Source organism: Mastigoproctus giganteus, chromosome 10 (genome assembly GCF_048544385.1).
Source record: "Mastigoproctus giganteus isolate SK-2022 chromosome 10, ASM4854438v1, whole genome shotgun sequence".
NCBI classification, from domain to species: domain Eukaryota; kingdom Metazoa; phylum Arthropoda; class Arachnida; order Uropygi; family Thelyphonidae; genus Mastigoproctus; species Mastigoproctus giganteus.
Window position 1 is genome coordinate 44176139 of NC_143584.1, and position 17677 is coordinate 44193815.

The 17677-nt window shown below is 38.3% G+C and overlaps 1 protein-coding gene across 1 annotated transcript in view; it reads left to right on the top strand.

Moving 5' to 3' along the window:
• The first annotated feature begins 209 nt into the window (after positions 1-209).
• The window catches only part of LOC150079005 (pyrokinin-1 receptor-like), a 149043-nt gene continuing 131575 nt past the window's right edge, over positions 210-17677 (top strand). Inside the window, exon 1 of the mRNA XM_090383903.1 lies at positions 210-1535. Within this exon, the coding sequence (XP_090240029.1) occupies positions 611-1535 (925 nt within the window). The 5' untranslated portion in view covers positions 210-610. The remainder of the gene's footprint in view (positions 1536-17677) is intronic.

Sequence of the window (17677 nt, forward strand, 5' to 3'; positions counted from 1 at the left end):
ATCACAAATTCTGGTAAAGCAAGCGTACGTGCTGCTAAATAGCTGATCGCCACCCCGAGGGCAAGGTGGACACTAATCAAGGTTTCCAATCCACGAGATACCTGTAAACATCCCTTTACTATCAGGCTCCTAATCTGCTAAACTCCAGGGACGCGCGGGTCGGTTGCCGGTGCTGTTGCTGCACCGCTTGTTGGCTGGTGACGATGCGACGCTCGCTCTCTCTTTCTCTGTACAGTTACGTGCGTCCCCGGTCACGTGTTCTGACGTCACGCAGTCGCTACATCTGCTAGCGGGCAATGGGAATTCCAAGCCAGTCAGTTAGAAGTAGCACAGTTGGAAAGTTTGTCTACTTCTTCGGTGACAGTTTCATCGAGTCTGACGACGGATGCGGAGTGCAGGCGCTAGAAGTGACCCCGTTACAACTTACCTCTAGCCAACCCATCTCTATCAGCTGATTCGGAACGATAATAATTATTCACGCAGATCGTTTTGCGAGAGAAATGTGGTGTTCCCTTCATGACCGTTACTATGGTAACCATGCACAGAATGGAGTGTTTGCCTAAAGTTCGAAATAAAAATTGAGAGCCATTTTGTGGCATCCAACGTGGATATGGAAGAATATCCCACTGGTGTTTATACCAGTGCCCTAAAAGAAACAACTATTATGGCGAATGAGGACGAATGGCTAGATATCAACAACACTATCATTTCGTACATTGTTAACCTGGGTCCCAAACGAGATTCATTGCCCACCGTAATCCCCATGACCATAGTATATGCCCTCATCCTGGTAACTGGTCTGATAGGCAATATCTCTACCTGTGTGGTGATTATCCGGAATAACTACATGCACACTGCGACCAATTATTATCTCTGCAGCCTTGCTATATCCGACCTGCTGTTGCTGGTTCTGGGTCTGCCACAAGAACTGTACCTTCTGTGGAATAAGTACCCATACGTGTTCGGCGAAGCGTTCTGCATCATCAGAGGACTAACAGCCGAAACCTCTACTAATGCCTCCATCTTAACCATCACGCTTTTCACTATGGAACGGTATCTGGCCATCTGCCACCCACTCCGCGCCCATACCATGTCTAAACTGTCCAGATCTATCAAACTGATAGTTTTCGTTTGGATCTGTGGTGCTTTGTGTGCCATTCCTTTAGCGGCGCAGTTCGGAATTGTATACAAGGACCTTGAAGGTCAAATTGTTTACGAAACAGCTAGCTGCACCTTAAAGCGCCCCTTAAAGCATGCCTTTGAAATCTCCACGTTCTTTTTCTTCGTTCTACCCATGACAGTGATCTCAGTACTGTACATTTTCATTGGTGTTAAACTAAGAAAACCTCCCACCATTAATCGAAGATCTTCAGTCACGCTGGTGAACTCAAATTCAGCTAACGGTATGAAAAAACAATTGTTGAATAAGTCCACGTCTATTCTCAGTCAGCACCATCACCACCAAGTGGTAACCAGACATTCCAGTCGAAGTTTGCACAGTTTGGCTTCCAGAAAAGCAGTAGTAAAGATGTTAGGTGAGTTTATTTTCAAGGGATTTATTCGCCAATATTTCAGCATAGATTTAAGATTTTTAAGTTGAGATTTTTTTTGGATAGAAGATTATGCATTGCATCACTTATAACCTAGAAGTAAGATACACTCAACGGTATCTTAATTTGATTCAAAAATTAAAGAGTTCATGTCATATGTCATTGGTTACCAATAACCAATTCTTCTGATTAATAGAATACAATGTTATTTGCAATAATTACTCTCCCTAATTATGAGCAATCTAGGGAAAGGAAGTTTCTCTTTTCCAATAAGAAATATTAATCTTCACACTTATCTCCTCGGGGTTTGCATGAATTAGCGAGCCATCAGGAAATTTCTTATCATGAAATAGAAACATTCTTACAATCAGCAGGAAAATTTTCTTCATAATAACTAATTTGAAATTCTAGAATCATCCAGACAGGACAGTAAACCTGTCATTTGAATGCCTTAATGACAAGAAGACCTTCTCTTTACTATGAATGACTTAATCAAAATTAAGACAAGAAGACCTTCTCTTTACTATTGCAGAAAAAGTATTTAATATTCGAATTAAGTAATATTTCACAAATGGTATCCTAATTATCCACTTTGAACAGTCATGCCCTTCAAGAAGGATAGAACAGTGCGTTCGTTTCTGCAAGTCATGAGTATAAACTTTCAAACTCGATATTTGAATTCATGACATACAAACATACATTTGTATTTTAATTACAACGGGAACACCGATAGTTTGCAAAGATTATAAAAAACAACATACAGTTAGGATGTGTGCGTGCGTGTGTTCGTACACGGGCATGCGCTCAGTATTCAACAGAACTGGTTTTGGCAATGATCATTTGATAGCTGCAACAACTGAGCTGTAATCATCAAACTAAAACAATTTCATCAATAGAAAGAACTAGATATATCGTACAGTTTCTGGTGTCAACTAATATGAATGAACTGGCGCATGCGTTTCAGTGTACTCGCGTGAAGTTTCGAACGCGCAGAAGAGCAGCAAGCGTGTAAATCGTGGTACTGGTATCACACAATAGGAAACAACCCTCAAGGACGTTGCATTTCATATGTTTCATCATTTTTAACAGAGTAGTTAAATTCCCACTGTTATGAAGTATTATATATACTGAAATGTAAAATATTTTACTCAAATTTAACTTAAATTATTCGCAAAGGATAAATACATAATAAAACAAAAATAGAAAACCGATAATTTCAAACCTTGATTCCGAATTTTTGCACACTTCACTAAGTAGGATGAAAGAATGATTTAATATCCATCCATTTCAAAGTTAGCATGTTTTATCACGTGGTCCTAAGGGGAATTCACACTTCCGCTGTCCACAATTTAGTGATGCGGTTCCTAAATTAAGATGCAGCTTGACCATGGCGATTTCCAACTATTGTTCAGGATCCTTCGGTTTTGTCTTTGACTTATTTCTCGTGTGAGTGCGTCAACGGCCACGAATATAAACTCCCATCGAACTTAAGCAGCCTGAAATGTTGTACTCGCCATCCATCATAGACATAATAAATCGGACAAAGTGAATTTCTTGGAATGTACCTCTTGAGCAATATATCGTCTTTCTGAAGTCCAACAAGCAAGATCGGTTGTTCAATTATAAGATCGCGGCATAATCTCTAATAATACAGGAAAGTTTCAATAAAATATAATTATTATGGGACAAGACGTTAGCATCGTACCCTACACGAAGGAGTAAGATACAACTAAGAATTATTACAAACCGGTCCCCTCCTCTTTTTACTGTAACAGAAATCAGTGCTAATATGGATTATTTAATTATATGCCTTAACGGAACGTTGGCTTTCTGCTGAAATCTCAGATGGCGAGATTGTCTCGGATAATTTATGTCATTAGAGGGGATAGAGAAGTTACAAAGGGAGGTGAAGTGGCGCTTATTCGTCAACCCATCAGCGTTCATTAAAGTCATCGAAAAACTACAATTCTAGTCGATTTAAATGTGTTTTATGAAATCACGCAAGGCAGCTTCCCACATGCGGATCCAATTCAACTTTATTCGGTTTGCTGCAATAGAAATTGGAGTAAACCGAATTTTTTTCGACACAGTATTAATTTTAGTGGTGGCAAAATGATGCGAGGAAGCGATTATATATTTAATTAATATTACATTGACGTAATGCATACGCCTTTTGCCACAACGAATTAATGCCTAATACCTCAAAGGTTGTCAGGCAATAGTCTGGTGTATATCACCGTTCGTAACGATAACGGTCGGATGGAAGCGCAGTTATACCATCACCAAGTTATGAAGTTATAAAGCATCGCTCGTGCAGATTAACAGTGCGAGGGAGCGACAAGCAGAGCGTCTTCAGGTCAGATGTATAAATTTTTAACCAATTCGATGGATAATGCTGGGGATTTTTCCATTCTTTCCAATAATGGAAGGAATAGGCAACTCCCCATTTGGACATTCAGTAATGAACACTCGAGGTTAGCCAAGGTTTCGCCTATTTGTGGCCCACCTCGTAGCAGAGAGTACCAGGACGTACCTGTCTGGCCTTTCTGAAGAATTACAGAGCCCAATAGCACTAATTGGGCTCTCCAATTAGTGCTATTGTTGCCAACTTAGCCACGGAAGAGCTGCAGTCCAGAATTTTTGATGGATCTTTTTCGCCTCCCTTCATGCATGCATGGAAACGCTATGTTGGCGATAGAATATCTCTAGAATATTGCGCACCTCTCAGCAATAAAGACCATGGTAAATCTGCTAGGGCTGAACACTTCTGGGAGGAGAACCACCAAATTTCTTCAAGCGTTGCCGTCATCGTTGATCGTTCGCATAGATATTGGAACCGGAAATGGATCGGGCGCTTGCGGATTTGTTCTTCGGAACATAATACCATCAATAGAGAATGGGGAGTTCGTATTCATCCCCCTTTGGAACCGTAATTCTTGGACAGGATTAACGGTTCCACCTGGCACGCTCCCGAACCATTTCCTGTCTTCATGCACGTGTGGAGGATAATTCCCGTGCTCCTACAGTGAAAAAGCCGTGATCTCGTTGATATTATTTAAGGATGTGCCGTATTCATCCCCCTTTGAAAGCTACGGTTGTTTTATCGCCTTTAATTTATAATATTTCTTATATTTTAATTTTATATATTTATCTACCATTTTATCGCTTTCAACTCTACAGCTGCCAGTGTATTTTATTTTCACAACAAAATTAATCCTGTCTTATTTTACTAATATTATATTTTAATTTATGTTAATAAAGTTTCAGTCATATTCGGTTGGTGCATTCCATTGTAGTTATTAAGTCTGTGTTCTACTGTTCCGAAAGTGGTGTTTTTGTCCTATTCGAAACAATAGTTGACATAAACAGATTCTATTTTCAATCAGTGGAAAATTCTTGGCTAGAACTCTTTCATATTCAAGGCGAATGTTTATTTTCAACACACGGAAGGCAAGAAACGCAGATGATATTATCTAACGTAAAAAATAAACTTATGGAACAGAGAAAATATAATAAATACGTAATGAGGAAAAAAAAAAAATGTGCTCCAAAGCAGGTACAATGCAATAACTGAGTTGTAACGATCTTCTCACATCGTTCTTCCTGCAAAATAACTCACGACTACGTTTTGATTGCATGAAAATGTTATTCTGTGCACACAGGAAAAATCTCATATACGTCAAGTCAACCAATTGCTATTATTATTAAATGTAGGCAAGTGTAAATGATCTTCAACAAAGCGAAGTGTCTTGGGGTGATACGCCGCTGTACAGTGACTGTTGATTTAGAATTACGAGTATACAGGAATAGGAAACTGTTCGAGTATAAAGATAGAGGGGGACTGCAAAACATGAAAACTTTGTCTGGTAATAGACAGCTCGTAAAGCAGGCAGATTATATGCCTACTTCTTTAAAAATGAAGCCTTCCAAAGGTTGGCAGCGAAGAAAATTCATGGCAAATTAACGGTTGAGTTGCGTGCAGCTGGAGTTCAGAGGAGAGTGCAAGGTTTGTCAAGAAAATTCAGAAGAAATTATAAAAGAGTTATCTTGAATTAATATCCTACAAGGAAGTGGATGCTAAAATAAAAGTTTTAATTTCAGTTCCTTGAAATTAACATTGGCTTCTCTCTCTCCTACTCTCCTCTGTGCTCCTATATATCTGCCTGTTTTTGAGCTGTCGGTGAGTATTTCGGTGTATAGATGTACGTAGTTGGAACAGGAGTATTGCATTAAAATGCACAATGTAACTGTGTGATATTTTTCCACTGCGCGAGATTCATGTTACAGTCAGGTAAGCTGATTTCTAATGGTAGATGGGATAAGGATTCATGATTCTGTCCATGTTTATATTCTCCATCTCACAAGTAACACTTTTAGTTGGGCTGGTTTGCAAATTTTTGGTTTGTTTCTAAATAACATTTCACAACTTTGATTATGTGGGTATTGCCGTGATGGATGATCTGACAGAATTTTGAAATTTCTGCAGCGTAATTCAGCGGAAGAAGTTGTCCGAGAAGATTAAAAGGAGGTTCATGGGTTGCAGTGCACAAACTTTGTACTGGTCACATTTGAAAGACTCCTGAGACAATGCGCAATAATAGATATGATCAATCCATTTTAATATAATACACTTCTGGCAGAGTTGTAGATTGGAACTCTATAGCCTAATCTAGATCTAATCATGGCCAGGTATATGTGTGTGGCAGAGAAAAGCGGTCTGCGCCCCATTTCATGGAAGATACTGCCTTTAGAATATTTATTTTCTTTAAACAGACGCTAAGCAAGTATTTCATGTGCTCAAGGAAATTAATTTATCATCCATGATTAGTCCGAGAAGTCGGACCCTGTGTTTAAGTGGGATTGCCTGGTTACCAATTCGTAATTCAGGATGATGTAGCTTGCGTTTTCTACAGAAGTGTATTCCTGCTGTCTTCTATGATGAAATCCGATATCCTCTACAGATGGTCCATGTCTCTATTTTATTTACAGCACCATGCAGGTGTCTCTCTACGGTGCGCACATTGCTCGAGTACCATGAAATAATGAAGATGAAGTCAAATGGTAATAAATACGAGTTTCAACACTGTCTCGTATGTTTCAACAGTTTCAGGAATATCTTTTGTGACGACTAATTTTGATTGCAAAGAGAGTTGCACTGAGCCTTTGAGAACTACTTCGTCTTTAACATATTTTCAGGATAGAATATGGTTAAACCGGACTTGGAAAGTTCTTTTGATAAAAAATCATACGCAATTTCTTTTTTAAATAAATTGCGTATGACTCTTGTAAATGGCCTCGCATTTGTATTCTGGGTAAGTTACGCAAGATATTATATCTCCAGGCTATATAAAAAGCCTCCTCAATATCAAGACATAATAAAACCAAGTGTTCATTTCTGAGAAACGCTTTGTATATTTGCTTCCGCCTTTGTAATGGACATCTAAAATTGATATATTCTTGGGAAAACCATATTAATTAGGATTAAGAAGATTGTGTTACTAAGAAGACGATTGTTTATCGTTCTTTCTAAGATTTTTCCAAGATAACTAGTGAGGGCAATAGTGATTTGGATTTGTATGATCTTTGTCAGCTTTCAGAAAGACTAGTACAATCGAAGGTCGCCAACGGTCAGGACAGGTATCTTTAACGTAGATTCTATGATACAGAAGCAAAAGAATACGTAAGAAATTCTCACCAAAATGTTTTATCATAGATAACGGGAATTCCATCAGGACCTCCTGCGCTCTGTCTTGTTCTGGCTAAATCTTTCTGTAACTCTATAAAGGCGAAAGGTTGATTGCGTGAAAATTAAGTTTATCTTTCGATCTGTATTCCACGTTTTTGGAAGAATGGATCATATGAAGATGCTGCTAACAGTTTGCAGAGGTGTCTTCAACTGCATTTACTGTTTTTTCTGTCTCAGTTATATCCCGTCCTTTCCATTTGAGGGTAGTTGTTCATATTTACCGATATTTGTGTGATTTCATTTCAGCCTAGTCTAGTGTCTGTGCTTCTAGTGATGTTACTGGCAAAAGACATCCGGGATTCTTTCTGGCATTTCCACTTAATATAAACGGGCTTGTTTTCTTGTATATTATGAGATAGACAGTGGTAGGGTGCCTTCGGAATTGGTTCCATGCTTCATTTTTCTTTTCCTTGCTAAATTGCATTCGTCGTTCCACCAGTGTTTGTACTGTTTAAGATATTTAATGAATACTTGTGGAATTGCAATGTTTTCTGCGGACATTATCGATTCATGACATACCTAACTACGCTTTCGATAACTGAGTACATTATTTCTTGATCTAATGTTGCATAAGACTTAGAAATTTCTCAATTTGCTTTGAGAAATTTCCATTTGTTGCCATTTGTATTTTGTAGCGCATCATTTGTCAATATTCTGCAAATGATTAGGTAGTGGGCACTGTTGTATAGATTATTTGAAACGAACCAATCGAGAAGTGGTTATGGTTTCTTGAACAGTGGTAAGGTCTATTGCTGAACTTGTTCCTGTTAGTAAATGCAAATAAGTATGAGCGCTTATGTTTAAGGGTGTTAAATTTTGCTCATGGAAGACATTTTCAATCAGCTTTCCCCTTCTGTTAGGGTGAAGAGATCCCCATAGCGGGTGATGCACATTAAAATCTCAAGTAGGCAAAAAGGGGAGAGCAACTTGGTCTTCTAATTCTTGGGTACAAGGGAACAGTTTGGTGGAAGATGAAGAGAGACTACGGTAAACGCAATTCTGCCATGATGTGTGCTGAAATTGCTTCAAAGGATGTTTGGAGCAGGATTTGTTTGAAAGGAATTCTAGAATTTACTAAAAAGGCTGCACCTCCGTGAGAAATCCTTGTATTTATCCGATTTTGTCTGTATATATTGTAGTGTATCATTGTAAAATTTATTTCTGGGATTAGGTTAGTTTCTTGTTAACATAAAGCAGCAGGATTGTAGGCAAGAAGACCTTTATTGTCATCGATATTGCTTCGGAGACCATGCCAATTCAATTGAAGTATTGTACGTATTACTTAATCTTAGTTGTTTTGATGATTTTCTTTGTGTTATCTGTTTATGCAATTCTATGTTTTATTTTAATTTTCTTTATTTATTAATTTTTTTTGAGAAAGACTGGCCGACTATCAATGTTCATGTCATCAGTTTCATGAAGCTCAAGAATAGCTTCATCCTAATCTTGGTCATCTGTGTCCATGAGATTGGATATTATGCTATGCTTTTTATATCACTTTGAGGTTTAGGATTTGGCCACTTGTGTTGAGGCTTCATCGTTTGACAAGATCACGAATCACATAAATCACACAAAGATAATTGAATCATAAATTACACTGGCGTGTAATTTATGCGATACAGTTTTTGTTGTTTTGGCTTGGAAAGGAGCATTCGTGTCCTTCTGCTACTGAAATGTCAATGTGTTTCAACTGCTCTTAATTCTTTTGGTTTCTGCGCTACTACAGCTGCGAAGGCAGCTGCATAGGTTAGTTCGTGTAGTGGATGATATGAGGACATGTGTTCATGTAGAGGGCAGCGCCCTGAACGTCACAACTCCGCCTCGTATCTCCATGAAGACTGCAAAATGGCCAGATATATGAGAAATGTAGGTTTGTATGTATTATGTGTGTGTGTGTTCTGTTGTCCTGGCCACTTGGCTACTCAGAAGCATCAGTCACCTGGAGAGAGGATTCTGGGTATTCGACCACACCATGGGAAAGTGGGCCAGTTCCAATAAAGCTCGCCGTCTCGATTCGAGACTATGCCCCACCTGACGTTGATAAGGTGGAGCAGATTTCTCTGGGGTGACTCACTCCACAGAATAAATGTGTTTTTCTGTTTTCCATAATGCGCAATCTTTGGAGTAAACAGTGCGGTCTCCTTTGCAGTTGGAGTAACGTGAAGATTTCTCGTGATACACACACACACACACACACACACACAGATATTCCTCTGCATGCTGCTTGGAGTAATCGAACTTCAGGCACTTGTAACATCTAATTGGATTGGGGATGTACGGTTGCACAATTGAGGTATCCTGGGCTGATTAATATATCCAATTCTGTGATTGCGCCTTTTGAGGTATTGAGTGACTTCGATGGAAATTCCACCTGTCATTTTCATAAGTAGCTATGAATGTCGATGACCCGTGGGTTCGCCTCTAAGATCTAGCAGGTCGCCAGATGTTTGACGCGAACCATTTTTGGAGACCCAACTGTGTGCTCCAGACAAAGGGAGACAGTTTTCTGATATGCTGGTCTGGTAGCGAGAGTGATCAAGCAGAGAGAAAAAGCAATTTCATTTGTCTCTTTTTTTTTTTTTTTTGCAGTAAGTGAATAAGAATTATCTATCTGCTGGCACAATGATTATTGGTTGTAGGTCCAGATGGAACCTGGTGTGTGAAGTCCGCTGTTACTCCGTTAAGCCCTGGAAGACAACTTTTTCCTTGCAGGTTTCCGGCCCCGCCACGCGCAGGCAGGAGCGGTGCCAACCGTAACCAAGGGATGGGGATCAAAAGAAAAAAAAAATAGCAGTACGCTGCTATCGGGGCCAGCAGTAAAGTTGCTAGCTGAGGCGGGTTTATGAAAGGCCAGTACTCGCATTAGAAAGACACTGGCAAATCGCAATAGACAGATCGCTTGGCACTCGGGGCCGGAGGAGGAGGAAAAAAAAGTTACTATTTAATCAAATTTTCATTTAGCGCTGCTTCTACCCACTTTGAATATTTCTTTTGTTTAATATCCACATTTCGCCTCGATTTTCAGTGCTACTACTTTCCATACTTTTGTATTTTTTATTTGATATCTGTGATGATGATTGGATTATTTAATTTCAAATTTAATTTAAACTTCATCTTACGTCCAAGTAAAAAAAAAAACACATTAAACACCCCCAGAGTAGTACATCAAGTAGTATGCAAACAGCAATATGGGAATAACGATGCCTAATGGATTTTATTTTCACTTCTCTCGTTTATCTTTGGAGATAAACTAAAATTGAATATTTGCAAAAGAAAAAAAAAAAAAAACAGACAAAAATTATACTACGTTCATAGATCTAGAAATAATGCAGATCTCCTGTATGTATTAATGTCATTATAAATTGATGGTACATTAAAAAATGTGCGCCTGTGTTGTGGAATTCTAGTTATACAAAGTCTAACATACTTAAAATAATGCGGTTTTACTGTACTAGCCACGAGACATGAATTACGTATGAGGTTGGCAGGATCGTGGCAAGATTTATAAGCACCTGGATGCAAACAAGACACTTTCATACCTCCTCCAAGCATCAAAGGATCTCAGTGTTTATTTTATCAGCCCTGCTCCTAAATCATGAAAAAGATTAACATTTTTCCTCACTGAGAACTCGCACTTGGATGCAGCCACCTCCATGTTAACAAGTTCGTACAAATAAACCAACCGTTGGAATATACAGTTCAGATATGCACACAATACAAAACGATGCACTCAAAGATTGGTGAGTAACCATAAGTGTTGAATATTCAAAGCGAGGCTGAAACGGTGGCTGTAGTTCGCATGCTGGGAATAACATGGATATATCAAAATGGGTCCACCGTCTGGTGGTGTAATATTTATAATATTTATCCTCAGATGGTAGCCGTACATGTGACAGACTATTTGAAATAGGTCCCGGTTTTCCAATTAAGTAACAGATTCACAGAAAGATGGACAGTTTCCCCTGTACCAAAAAGTCCATTAAGCATAAAGCTCTGATAAACTGCGCTGGACATGAGTGGCGCTTCAATGAAAGTCCCCTGACACGGTATGTTTACCGTTCATTCCATGGCTTCAGCATTTGTGCTCAGTTTTGAATATGTTTATCCTGTGTATCGCACCTTTTCCATGTCACCACACGCGTCATGCTGCGCTGAGAGAGAAGAACAACACGTGGGAATTAAAACTGAAAGGAAATCAATGAATACAACAGGAATTTACCAATTAATACAAATGGATTCCGGAAATGCAACATGCATAAGATTTTTTGTGGTTTAGTAATTTTGAAATGGGACTAGTACCTATGAAAGACAACCAGATGATCTAGATGCCCTTCAACTAGTACAATTATGGCCCAAAATAAACGATACTGAAATTATCCCATCTCCAGCACGTGTCTTGAGATTCACCTTGAAATCTAATGTTATATGCTAATGTGTAAACCAGAATGAACAAAAGAACCCATTACAAAGTACAGAGCCGCCTTTATATCAGATTGCGACGAACGAGAACGAGTTTTTTTGCAACGGGAGCTTCAGTTGCCAAATCAAAGTCAAAGAGCCGCGTTTAAAATGAGCATTAGTCTGTCAAACAGTATTCTGCGAAATACTGGAGCCATCTAACTATCCACTGATATCATGCGATATTGAGGAAAGTCGCCTTTATTGCGCATAGATGCTTTCTATGCATTAAGAGGATCAAACCTTTCTTGGAAATACTTGGTTCTCTCATGACTGCCATATTAATCTCCCTTCTATACATATAATTAGCCAGACAAACAGACAGTCCTCGCATTCGAACAAACTCAAAATATCAATCACTGTTTTGCTTCATTTAGAACAGGACACAATCATCTGGTGTGCTATTAGCAGCATGGCATATTCAGACCACACTTCAACGCAGAAGCAAAAATAAAAACAATAAATGATCCATTAAAATAGGGCGCTATCAGGCGCAGATACTGGTTCCATTTTTCGAGAACTTGGAACATTTTTGCTGTGCAACTCATCCAGAGAAATTATTCACCAACATTTCGGACATTGTGATAAACGCTGCGCCTTTCCTCTATCCGTCTTATTCATCTATCTATCCACTAGATATAAACGTTCGGAGAATGGTCAAGGGGTCGTACTTCATTATTTACCTCCTACCACCACGGAACTGAAGGTCAAACTGCAAGACTGTTGTTTCCGATCAATGCTACAACCTTTATTCCGTACCATTACTGCACAGATCTCATCAGACATCTGGAACTTTTTCTTGATCATGGGGTTGCCACATCGAATTAGCGAAAGACATCGAGAATTTTCCTTACGAATAGCCTAATATATATATATATATATATATATATATATATATATATATATATATTGGTTAAAATAAAGATCATTTCACCAATGATCACTTTCAGTATTGCATATGAGAATGGGCTCGCAGCAGTCAAGTGAATCTTCTCACACTACCCAGCTTGTGCAGCAACTTTTGAGACTATAAAAAACTATCTTCCCATAGAACCTCTACGTTCCCCTGGCTTGTAGCCGTGAAGGGTATTGTGTACGGCATGTGCGTTTTGTATGCAATAAAGAGTTCAAAAGAAGAAGAAAAACAATTATTCAAAATCACGCAAAACAGAATTCAGAGGATGAAATAAACGGCACAAGCATTAAGTGAATTTTACATATCACTTCAGTTGTGATATGATACCCAATAAATTGGAAAAGTGATTTCCAATTTATTGGGCACAAGAATGGAGAAATGAGATGGGGGCCCCCATCCCGCATAAAGAGAAATTGCGGTGAATTTGACCACCTGCTAACATCAGAGGGAAAACAAATTTCTCCAGCATGTTGAGATTCAAAGAAATCTTTCACCATTCAACGTATTTCGCAAAATGAATGGTTTGATATTTCTGACAGAAAGGAAACCAGCACATCATACCTTGTAGAAATTCGGGCTGTACCACTTATTAAACTGACACACAATGCAAATATGCATCCTGTTTTTTCCTGTCACTCTCAATTCCTAACTTTTTGTTAGGTCAAATTCTTCTATGTGAAAATGAAATACTTAATTAGACAAGAGAGTTGTTTTTACACAACTCCCGGATCTTTCCCCGTTCGGAAAGATGAATACGTTGACGACGTGGCATTTGTTAAAGGAGTTCAAGTGGAGCCTAAAACTCAAACAAGCCTTAGAACAAAATTTAGAAAACAATACGCAATTACACTTCATGGATGGCAGCTGCTTTGGCGCTAATTCAAACTACCTAACCCTACATAATTTTATGTTAATCTATTCTTTAAACTTGTTCTATAAATACTTCAAATCTCCATTTGTGACTCAATAGTACATGTATTATTATGATAATACAAATTATTCATATTTTAGTGGTTGCAACACTTCGAGACTATACGGAAGAGTCGTGTCCATTAGTTTCCAGTCACGAATTTAAGGACTCATTCGACAATTGCGAAGTGTTGTATTATGAAACTGTGCCAATTAAATAAACGATAATAAGGGGCTATCTTGCTTCAGATCACAAAAAAAATGAGAGAGAGAGAGAGAGAGAGAGAGAGAGAGAGAGAGAGAGAGAGAGGCAAGCAACATTGCGCTGATCGGTGGAATAAAATGAAATACACGTTTCAAAAGTATCGCGACTCAAATATAAACTGTTCAATTTGAGTTTTTTATTAAAACTAAAAACATATTCTGTTAAAATGGATTTAGAAGAGCGTATATAAATTAATCAATTTTAGACAGTGGATAAACGCGGTTAGTTGGAGCTGCCCCCAATAAAATGTCTACGCTAAAGAGACTCTTGTGAGTGAGAGGGGATTGGAATGATGTCATCTGGCAGACTGATAATGAGCGCATTCCACAAGAATATGTTTGCGAACTGCAGTGAAAGCAATATGGGGAATCTTTCCTAAAAAGAGATGCGTGAGGTGAGTATGACCAATACAACCTCTTCGTGTCTGTTTGATCAGAAGCTGGATTTCCATAGCTATGGATTCTGTTTTATGTTTCTTAACGCGTTATATAACTGGTTTTGTCAAATTTCTGTCCACCTTTCATTACAAACTCGGCTTATAATTGATTTATAACCTGTATAAGGAATCTGGATGCGATAACTGCTGCTTTATCTGCACGCACATTTCCTGGTATTCCAGCGTACCCAGATATTGAACAGAATATGACAGTCTGTTTATTGTTATCAAGTTAAGATATTTAAGATCTTATTTGTTTTCGGAATGGATGTGAAGGCTGAAAATTGTCTTGGAGGACAGTCACTACACTCAAGGAGTCTGTGTAGATTATAGTTTTCGGACTGAAATCATTAGTCAGAAAGATGAATGCCATTTTAACACCATAGAGTTCTGCAGTGAACACACTGCATTCCTTGTTAATGAGGCAGAGACTGTTGACGTTGGCAGAAACACAGCTGTGACACTTTCAGACCAGTCAGTAAAAATTTGCAGAGTTTGTGCATTTGCCAAGGCGTAGGCCGCATATAGTTTCTGAAAGGTTTGATTGTTCCAATTGTTCTAACTATGTTCTAATTAGCTTGGAAATTTTCCATTTTAAGCAGGTGTATGCCTGTGAGATACTAGTTGTTTGACTTTCACAAATTATCGGATAACGGTCACTGAGAGCGGGATGAGTGGAAACAATACTGGAGAGCGGATTGTCAAGTTTATACTGTAGTTTTTCTAGTGGAAAAATGAACGTTTCAGCACCAGTATTCAACAATATTAGATTATGTTTATGAAGCAGCGATTCCAGAAGGAACCTACAGTAGGTGGTGCATTAAAGTCTCCTAATAAACAAAAAGGAAGGAGGAATCTGTAGAAGTTCTTCCGCATCATTATAATTATGTTCTTTGTTTGGTGATAGGCGTTGTTTAAAATAAATACTAAAAATAATAATCTGTGCTCGCAAATTAGTTCATTACATTCGCTGTTACCACCCTGCACTGTATGGGTACCTGGACTCAAGGTATTTTGGACATATTCTTTTCCTCCTAACAGCGTAAAACAGCAGGAACAGAGATTCATCAGAGAAGGCAACATTTTTCCAATCCTCCACTGTCTAGTGTTGATGTTCCTCAGCATTCCTTGGGCAGGACCCTGCACAAGTATTGTCAGAAGCTGAAAACTTGTGCTACAGCCAGTCAAGCATCAATCAGCTGTTTCGGACCATATGATCATCGATCACTGGATGTTATTTGGTAATTGGACTAATGTCAATACATCCGAGAACGCAGTCGTATATGAAAACCTCAGCTGGATTGCAGCTTCCGAGATATTCATACAGCGGGTCTGGCGCTGACTACCATGCTCCTCAAAATCACTCAAACCTTTTGTCTTTGTCCATAGCTTGTCCCAGGCAATTCCTAAGATACAGAAAAGAATCTCTATTTTATATAGTGTAATACTGCTGACTGGAATATGTATCGGTATTAGTAACACCAAGTGACTCACGGAAGCAGACTTTTATTATCATATAAAACGGGGATTAAACTCCACATAAAATGTACGATAAAATCTATTGTCTATAAATAGAGAATAGCTCAAATAAAATCAAAAATATAAAACCCTTAAATAATAAAAGTTGTTATATAAGAGACAATTTCTATTAACCAAATGATAAAATTTAACTATGCAGTAATGGGGGGAAAAAAGAGATAAAGTTGATAAAATCATTGGCTTATCACCTTTTTATAATTTCTAATCAAAGTTTTTAGATTAATGAATGGATCCAACTGAAATCATTGATCAGTTTAAATGTTCGTGATAAAGGCTTGCTCTGTTTTTTTTAGGATTCAAACACTGCCGATAAGGTGACTTCGGAAATTAGGGTGTTACGTAAAGCATTATTAAAACATTTTAAATTAGCCACATCTCTGCTTGTTTCTAATATCTCTTGAGATTAGCCAAACTGATGTTTAAAATAGCGAATTTGTCCATCCATTCCTAGCATATGTTTAACAGCAGTTTTTTGTATTTTTACAAGTTCTGTGATTCAAGATGCAGAAGTAGGAGCCCACTGAAACGAAGAATATATTCTAAGACTGGAAGAAACAAATATTCCAAATGCGGCCTAACCATTGTCTTATATGAGACAGATAATTTCAGTCCTTCTGCGTGATGGCAAAAGTCCTATAAATCATTGACAGGAAATCAAGTGCCCTAACAGCCGCTTGTTTACATCCATGGAAAATTTTGTCACATAACCACTTTTAGCTCTTCTCCTCAGAGATTATACGTAATTCCAGGATTTATTTCTGTTTCCAAAGGCCTTAATAAGGGGTGTTCTCCTTAGAAGCGGCGAAACTGTCATTTTTCGAACAATATATGCAACCAAGACCATATATGATCCAAGTCTTTTAGAATATCCTGGCTTGCTTTATGCTGTTAATCACAGTCACCCTTTCTACCTGCAAATCATCAGTAAACTGCGACAGCTTCTCTTGGTTACCCTCGTCGATATCATTTATGAAAATGAGAAGGAGGGGACCTAAAACCGAACCCTGAGGGAATCTGAGAATCTCTGAGAATCACTGGTCCTCTCTGATGACCGATCATTTATGACAACCCTCCGTTTCCTATATTTTGGTCAGCTTACGATCCAGCATAGGACCTCACCAGTAACTAACTTCTTCAAATATTACTGGAGCTTCAATATATGAAATGCCCTCCAGATGTTTCCTTTCTCTCACGTAGATCAGTACAGTACAGTACAGTTCTAAAAATTACTTTAAAAAGAGCTCTGCCATGCATACATTTTGTTCTTTTTCCCTTATTAATAATTATAGAAAAACATTCATGTTCAAATTGTTCACAAAAATGTTTGTATTATTTGATTTCACATAACGAAAGTACAAACTTAAACTTCTACTTAATCTGAATATAATTAATGAAGATCTAATTTCCGTTTCTTTCAACATAGCGATTAAGAAAGCCCATTTAATTATTCAAATGGGCTCTTCTTAATCACTATGTAAACCGAGATAAAATTACTCCATCATCCTCCGCAACCCCTTCTCCCATGTATTGTATATTTAGTTTCAATCAGACTGTAAACAGAGAATCTATTTTTAGGAGTGGAGGACACACACACACAAGGTGATGTCATCAGTTCGCTTTCTTTGGTCGGAAAGTTGAATACTGTTGAGAATGAAAAAAGCCATTTGTAATTCCACTTATGAGTTCTTTTTCTCACCATTTTAAGGTGTAGCTCTATCGGTTTTTTCTTTCTATTTTGCTACATCATGGGAACAAACTACGAACACGTGCGAAGCACGATCCCCTCCAGCTGATGTAGGTCTCCTGAAAGACGCTGCTCCACTTACAGTAACCGTTGGAAGAAAAGCATCGCCTAACG